The sequence below is a fragment of the Lathamus discolor genome, chromosome Z, assembly GCF_037157495.1.
Source record: "Lathamus discolor isolate bLatDis1 chromosome Z, bLatDis1.hap1, whole genome shotgun sequence".
Lineage (NCBI taxonomy): Eukaryota > Metazoa > Chordata > Aves > Psittaciformes > Psittacidae > Lathamus > Lathamus discolor.
The window spans coordinates 15,860,519-15,868,957 of NC_088909.1; the positions used below are offsets into that span (position 1 = coordinate 15,860,519).

An 8,439-nucleotide genomic window follows, 5' to 3' on the forward strand; every position below is an offset into this window, starting at 1 on the left:
TTTAGCATTTAGGGGTTTTTTTGTTATCATCTTTCCTTCTGTATATATGAAATTTCCTACTTCCAGGTTGTGTTGGGTGTGTTTTTGTGGGCTGTGTTTTTGTGGGGCTGTGTTTTTGTGCGGCAGTGTGGGGTGGAAAGCTGCAACTTGGTGCACTGGAAATGAAGATGGCTCCATTATGATAAAGCCATGTTTACTTGAGCACATTGCTATAATAGCTACTAAACAAAGTTTCAGCACCCGTTTTGTTGTTATGGGAAACACAGTTCATGTGCTTAATTGAGTGATAATCCTTTCACATTGTTAGGATAGGGCCTATAGCCAGATAGCTACTGGCACAAAGGAGCAATGGCATTAGTGGTGGATGTCTGAACAAGGACACCCTTGTCTGCTGTGCTCTTCTTCTTCTCCTCTTCCTCTTCCCCCTCCCCCAACCCTTAATCGTGTGGATTTTCTTAAAGGATACAGATGTCTTTGTATTGCTTTCTTATTTTCAGGCTTTTCATCAAAGAGCCAAGGATAACGACTAATTTATATCTGGTTCTGTTTTACATAACTCTGATTTTACTTGCAAAACAGGTATGTATTTAAAAAGCAACGGGTGAGTTCTGCTTGCAGCAAGTTGATTTAGATAAAGTGCAAAAGTGTTGTTCATTGAGATTGTGCTCTAAATGACTACATATTTGAATCTTTTTAATATATTGTACTTGGTTGTAGATAATGAGCTCACTTGTACTTACAGATAATGTAAAACTTTTTACTGTGAAGGTGTGGGATCATTCTTATCTTTTTGAACAGTGCATTACAGAAGACACAACTTTAAAATTCTTCCACTTCGAAACTATCTTTACTTTTATGTCAATATTAGTTATAAATATAGGCAGCAATTCAAGATTAAAATGATCACCATATTATAAAAATGTCATTTTGGTAAATACACCTGGTATATTTATACTGACTGCTTCATATTTTTCTAACCTTCATTCTCAAAGCATGTTTTTCGTAACTACATGGGCTCCAAAGGAAGGCCTGGAAGAAACTTTGTTATTACACTTTTGAACTAAATTGATTAATATTTATCAGCAAGATATTATATGGCTTTAATTTATCATACTTTGTCCCTTTGCAGATTGACTATTACTGTCGACTGGATTGTCTGTGGAAGAGTAAGTTTAAAAAAGAACATGAACAGTTTGAAACAATGGAGAATGTTAACAGGCTTTTGCTGGAAAATGTGCTTCCAGCACATGTTGCTGCATATTTCATTGGTGAAAAACGAAATGAGGTATGTTTATTCTCTGCTGTGTGAAGGACAGTAAATTGGACTTATGTGACATAGAATGCCATGTTAACAAGCACACAGAAGTCTGTAAGGGTCTGCACTGTTTTGTCTCTTTGTACACCAAGACCTTTGTCAGCCCAAGAATCTGCTGTCCAGGTGGCCTCAAAAAAAATGCCAACATTTAGCGTTGGCCTCTGAAATCTGTTTTCAGAATTCGTAGTCCAGTTTCAGGATACAGTTTGAGTTTGGCAAGTATTTGAACAAGATTTACTTTTTTCCAAAGACTATATTTTACCACAGAAGATAGCCTTCCTTTTAAAAAAGTTATTTGAGGAACAGATAGTATCGCCTTGGTAACAACCCAGTGAGAAGTTCATTGATAATGTTTTTCTATTTTAAAGACATCTGTCTTATTCTGCCAGCATGCTATTAGAATAAATATTGCTGATTTCACAGCCATGGTGAGTGTCAGAACGCTGGTACTGTCGAAAGTAGATGAGAATCTTTAAGATACACAGATATCTCAGCTTTTCTTTAGGCAAGTCGTTTTTGTTGATGTTTCTGATAAAATGTAGTATGTCCACTGTAAAGTACTGGAGATGACTTCATGGAATACTGTAATTTCGATTAGTGGTTACAAACAATAATCATAGTTTTGAATACCTGTGGTGGAAAGTGCCTGCTGACAACATGTGAATATATTGTTTTCCTGTAGGACTGGTACCATCAATCTTACGACTGTGTTTGTGTCATGTTTGCATCAGTACCAGATTTTAAGGTGTTTTATACCGAATGTGATGTCAATAAAGAAGGCCTGGAATGCTTGCGGCTGTTAAATGAAATCATTGCTGATTTTGATGAGGTAATTAAGCTTCTGGCAAAAATGGCCTGGACTACATATTTATTGCAAAATACAGTGTTTCACTACATCTGTGAGCACTGGGGTGGAGGGAAGGCTGTTACGCTGAACTAAATTCTGACTTCAGCCTTGCTATTGTGAAAGATATATTCCCATCTGATGTTTTTTTTTCAGTTACATCACCTAATGCGTCTGCAGTATGGTTTGAAAGTCCTGAATTTCAGGACTTTCAGTATTTCAGTGTTTTTATTTCTCCTGAGAGTGGGTAGAGCAAAACTGTGAAACTAATGTTCAGTTCTTTATCTGACCTTCATGTGACTGATAGTATTCCTAGAGATCTTTAATGCTTATTGTAGACAGTAAAAGATTTCTGGCTAAATCTCACACTGAAATATGGTATTAAAGTCTCAAGTTTCTGTTTTCCTTCCCTTCAAAACCAGCTCTTGTTAAAACCTAAGTTCAGTGGCGTTGAAAAAATAAAGACCATTGGAAGCACTTATATGGCAGCAGCTGGCCTCAGTGTTACACCCGGCCAAGAGAACAGCCAGGTGCGTTGTCGCTGAAATCAGCCCTTGATATTATCTGTGTAGCGGGGTGCATTTCAAAGTAACAAAACGTAATGTGATATCAAAAAGAAAATAAATCTCCAAGCGTGACTTTCTGAAATATGAAAAATGTTATAAAAGTGCGCTGTCTGCTGTTGAACTCGCTATTTGTCTCCTAGTTCCATCTTTTTTTTTTTTTTTTCCTAAGCGCTTATTAAACCTATAACCCCAGCATACTTTTTACATCTTTAATATTTGATTCCAGTAGCTTAACATTTCTGGATGCCTAATAGGATAGCTGTCATAATAGGGAGACCAAAGAATGGCTGCCAAAGACAAGGCCATCTCAGAACTGGACAGTAAGCTTTTTGTCACACCTCTTAACTGGCACATAAAGGGAATCCTCAAGTGCCACGTTAGATCTGAATCTGAAACTGTCTCCCAGAAGAATAAAAAACAATTTCTGTACTCAGGCTCACTTTCACCATCACAGGTTTACGTGTGACATTAGGATGCACTTACATAATATCTACAAAATGTGTAATATGAAACCTGAAATACCAAAGGCCAGTCAGAAATTCATTATAAAATTAAATCATGCCATGCTTATTGCCTCACAGTCATTCTGGTTCAATTTACATACTTTTTAAAATCCATTCTGAATGTTTGTTGAATGTGCAATTCGGCACAGCGACAAGGGTGAGTGCTCTCATCCTTATAAACACATATTTTATGTGCTGATAGTACTGTTTTGGAATAGTGGCCTGACACAACCTTCTGTGTCATGATTTGATCATTAATATGCATTATGAACTGCACAGGATAAGGAGAGACAGCATGCTCACATTGGGATTATGGTGGAATATGGGATTGCCTTGATGAGTAAACTGGATGGCATCAACCGACATTCCTTTAACAATTTCCGCCTTCGTATTGGTAAGTTCAGTTTGTGAAGAACATGAACTCTGCAGTAAAAGTTAAAAATGAGGTAGGATAACACAGGTAAATTGCTAAGTGCGGTAGAGCTCTTCTTAGCACTGAACACAGTCTTTGTATTGTTATAAAATGATGAATAACTGAAGGCAGTGCTGTCTAATCTAGCTTTTTAAATGTGCCAAGTTCCTTCATGGATGGGCTGTTCTAATCACTGGAGGGAGTAGTATGAAGACTGCAGCTGGATGAGTTTGGAGAACATTAAAGGTACAGATGGAGAGTGAAATACCCTCCCATTAACTGTTAACTAAAGACAGAATTGTCATTATACAAATGTTCATTTCTGTGTGTTACAAGGAAGAACTTTGCTTTGGCATGAACTGTGCCCTAGCTCTTTCTCAGACTTCCCATTTTACACCGAATGAGTCACTTCAAATCTCCTGAGCGACAGTGCTAATATTTATAGACCGATGGCAACACCACATGCTAGAAATGTGTGCAGGGTAAAGGGGTTGTTTTGGTTTTGTTTTGTTTCTTTTCCCCTGAAGCTCATGATTTACAGCTAATACTGAAGGTAGAGATCACACTTTCTGCTCAAGTAGTGACACCTGCTCTTGTTTATGCAGGGATAAATCATGGCCCTGTGATAGCTGGTGTGATTGGTGCTCGGAAACCTCAGTATGACATCTGGGGGAACACTGTCAATGTTGCCAGCCGCATGGAGAGTACGGGGGAGCTTGGGAAAATCCAGGTAAACATACGAGCCCGGAATGTCTAAGACATTATTGCTGATTGTTTATTGTGAATAATCAGAAGATTTTCACAAGTTTCTCATTCTTTTCCACACAAAGGTCACAGAAGAAACAAGTAAAATACTGCAGGAGTTGGGATATTCATGTGAATGTAGGGGACTCATTAATGTCAAAGGCAAGGGAGAACTGAGGACTTACTTTGTTTGCACGGAGACAGCCAAATACCAAGGTATGGGACTGAACTGAGGCTATGATGAACTTGATCAAAATAGACTTAGAACTGCCTCCCTTCTGTGAAGACTTAGAATTTCTCTCCTTATGTGAAGGACTTACTCTAAAACCATACATATACTATTCCTGTTTCCTCTACATCTCAAGATAAGAGAATGATTTACTATTTTTTTTTTTTTTCAAGAGGAGAAGTTCTGAATAGTTCCTGGAAGGCTCGCAGCCACCAGCCTGAAACAGGCTACCTTTTCCTGTATCGATTTGGGGATTTACCTGGAGTTATCATGAAGCGTTTTCAGTTAGATCCTTTCCTTACCTGCACTGTGGGAGTTTAACAGATCCAGTACCAAAAGCTGTGGATGCACAGCAGAACTCGTTACTAGGTTAGAATGTTACTCTGCTTGGTTCTGCCCCACACCTGCTTACTACAGTATTGCATTTGTCATGGACAACGATGTGACGCTGTGGGTGCTGCATATCCTGCTTTTTAGTGCAAACCAGACTGCACAGCAGCAGATGATGAATAACGGGAAGAGGATTGCAAGTAAATATATCCTGTGACAATTGTGCTGAGCTCCTTCAGGAAAAAAGAATTGCACATCATGGAATCCCTGTTTCCTTGTCTGTGCCTCCTCCACAGTAGTACCTTGTACTGAACAAATGTTTTCGTGACCAACATCTCTTCAGAGCTAAATTTCACCCAGTTTGGCATGTTTACAGTACATGTCCTCTGTTGTGTTTCTGTGCGTCTGTACTGGTTATCTGCATGCACATTCTGTATGGTCACCTAGGTGAGTGTTAAGGCTTTAGATGTAAAAACATAGACTTGACCTCAAGGAGAAGTGACCTCCTGTGGTTTGTCCTGGTGCTTTATTAGATAGGATCCAAGGGCAGCTTCTGTTGCTGGTGCCAGCGGTAGCTCTGTGTGCTGGCTGCATTGAGGGCACTTACGGGATCAAATATAACCCAGTTTGAATTGTTTGGACTGAAGAACAGATTTATAAGGTCAGATTAGCAGCAGTACCAGATACAATAGAAACAGAACTGTGTTAGAGGTGGCTTGGGGTTGTGTTTTTTTTTTTTTTTTTTTATGTTCTTATTTCCTCAGTTTGACTAGCCTCTGGCTGGCTTATGTACCTTTTAAAGGCAATGTAGTTTATGAAACAGATTGGGTTTGAAGGTTTTGAAAGTATGTGGGGAAAAAATGTATTCATAATGGAAATCTTTCAGCAGAGCCTCAATACTGGAAGTACATGCAGAGTGTTAGTTAAGATCATCGCAGAAATGGACTTGCTGACATTGATTTTGTTTGTTAACTTGTACACTGTTAATGGCTTTTGCTGTTTTCTAAATTGCATTATTCTACTTACTGCAGTCAGTCTGTTTTCTCTTGGTGGAGATGGTAGTATTTTGTGAGGCTAACAGCTTGTGCCCAATTATAGGTATTAACTAAGGATGGATCCCCGCTCCCTGATACACATGTAGTATGACTATGCAGCATGGTGGTTAAGTTCAACATCTATTTTGTTAAGCCTTACTCTTCTACAAAGCAGTGTTTACTAATCCTTCTGGGTTTAGTACTAACCAGTACCAGAAAAGTGTTTAACAAGCAGTTCTACACATCACTGCCACTTTCCAATTCGTGTGTGATTTCTTTAGAAGATGAAGTGACTGTTTCAAGACAGGCAGAAATCCAAGTATTGGCCAGCTATGGATTAAACATTGTGCTTCTAGCCTTTGTCAGTTTGGTAGGTCAAGCCTGTGCCTGTAGCAAGTCTCCAACAAGAAATAGCAGGTTAGAAAACTTTGAGGTTGACTGGGTCACACATGGACTCACTGAAGGACATTTTGTACTTTTTCGTGTTAGTGTAAGGTCAGTGTTGTAGTTGAATAAACTTTAGTTGAATAAACTTTAAAGTGGCTTTTGCTACTCTTATATGTTGTATGTTTGTAGTTACAGATGCTCAGCAAGCACTTGTTTTGAGATATTTATTTATTGTTTTCTAAGGACCATGAATTTCTCAAAGGCTCCTTTTGGTCACTGATACTGTATGCTAGGTGAAGTGACTATTTGCCTCATGAATGTTTTGCCAAGTGCATTGTGCCTGAGGCTGGCACTGGCTTCTAAGTGTCCCTGGTCACAGACCTGGTAGGACATTGATGTATGTTATCTGTGAAAGAAAATTCCCTATAACAGCATTTTGAAATGCTTTTATTTACACTGTACTGCCAACCTACTTGGGCATAACTTCAACTGAAGCTCACTTCCAGAAGGGATGTAGAGAGCTGCAGCTTCCAAATGGGATGAACCTGGAGCATTGCATATTTAAGAGGACACAATGCTACTTGGCGCTGCTCACCCAGTGTCTGTGTGCTATACAAGGCACACCTGGGACGTGAGATGGCCTGTCACAAAGGAGTTGGATCTGGGGATGACAGAGGACTGATTTCTCATCAGAACTAGAACTGTGTAACATGAGAGCTACATTCAATCACCAAAAAAGTTCAATTTAAGCAGCAGGTGTATTTAAATAATTGTTGTATTTAAATAATTGTTTTCAACAGTCCTTGTGAGAGCAAACTGTGAAATTTAAGATCAAGGAATAACCTTGTTATCAAAATCTTTCTTTACAGCATTATTGTTTCCTTAAACTGAAAAAACGGCACTGTGTCTCACTTGAAGAGCTAGTAACATCTTGAACTAGCAGTCTATTTTAAAGAACAAACTTTTGGTTTTACTACTAAATAAAAAACTTCCTGAAACTTGTTTGGGTCTGCAGTAATTTTGATAAAGATCCCCATGAAAAGGAAGTACATTTCTTATACCCCTGTAGAGTTAATGAGATTGCTTTTACCTGTAAAGTCAACATCTATATTTTTTGTTTTTTAAAGTGTACAAGTGGAAAATATGCTGTAAAATCTCGTGTCAACAGCTACAGAATAATTTCAATACTTGGTATTCTGTCCCGTGTCCGCCTGCTCCACTATCCGCAATGTAAAAGATGGGAAGGGAGATGCATTGTGCTTGTGCCTTTGGTGTTCTTATAGCAAGGAAATTACCTAAAATACCCATGGAAAAAATCATGCCCTGGAACAGTATCTCAGCTGCAATTACCAAGACTGACTTGTGAAAAAATTTTAGTGGTTTTGAAGTTTTACTCTTATTAAGAAATTAGCTGGGACAACTGGAACTACTGGAGCAAGACCCAGGGTTAGAGTTCAGTCTTTCTGGGATGAATTTTAATTGTAGAACTTTCAGAACAATTGAACATTCCTGTGGCTGAAGGGAGGGAGTGTAGGGATGAAGCTAGACTGGGGTAGGGGTAAAGTTCACCATGATAGTTTGCCTCTGTGTTACCTAGTAGTCCAGTTCCATGCCCCTGCATGTTCTGTGGTTGCTGAGCAGAAGGACTGGCACGCTGCACATCATTCCTGGCCACATCCAGGGTTATACTGGGAACACCATGCAAAAGGAGCAGTACCTACAAATGCTTCAGGATGCCTATGGTGAGCCCATGTATAACACTGCCCAGCTGTGGGAGACTGATGAGCACAGGGCTCACCCTACTTGTGCAGTGACATGGAGGTGCCTGACTTCTCCTCCATGCCCAAAAGCTGTATGGTCACAGTCTGCTTTGGCAGTGGTTTGGTGACGAGGAACTCTACTTTTAATGCTAGGTGTTTTCAACTAGATGCTTCTTTCTGACAAGCCTGCCTAAAATCATCACGCAGGTAATGTTCAGTAGTACCTCCCAGTAACACTGCCTGTGTGAAATTCTCAAGAGCTGACTATCCTGTAGCAGTGTGGTACTTCACCTGCTGGCAGCAAGCGGGTGGGTC

The 8,439-nt window shown here is 39.4% G+C and overlaps 1 protein-coding gene across 5 annotated transcripts in view; it reads left to right on the top strand.

The window, feature by feature from the left end:
• The window catches only part of ADCY7 (adenylate cyclase 7), a 68,541-nt gene extending 61,179 nt beyond the window's left edge, over window positions 1–7,362 (top strand). For 3 of the 5 annotated variants that reach the window (XM_065663485.1, XM_065663487.1, XM_065663486.1), the window contains exons 21-27: window positions 498–579; window positions 1,130–1,285; window positions 1,998–2,144; window positions 2,582–2,689; window positions 3,508–3,622; window positions 4,246–4,370; window positions 4,471–7,362. In XM_065663485.1, coding sequence (XP_065519557.1) covers window positions 498–579; window positions 1,130–1,285; window positions 1,998–2,144; window positions 2,582–2,689; window positions 3,508–3,622; window positions 4,246–4,370; window positions 4,471–4,617 — 880 coding nt within the window. In that variant the 3' untranslated portion in view covers window positions 4,618–7,362. Of the gene's footprint in view, window positions 1–497; window positions 580–1,129; window positions 1,286–1,997; window positions 2,145–2,581; window positions 2,690–3,507; window positions 3,623–4,245; window positions 4,371–4,470 lie in introns of those variants that run through there. The other 2 variants (XM_065663488.1, XM_065663489.1) reach the window with 2 other exon arrangements.
• The last annotated feature ends 1,077 nt before the right edge of the window (window positions 7,363–8,439 follow it).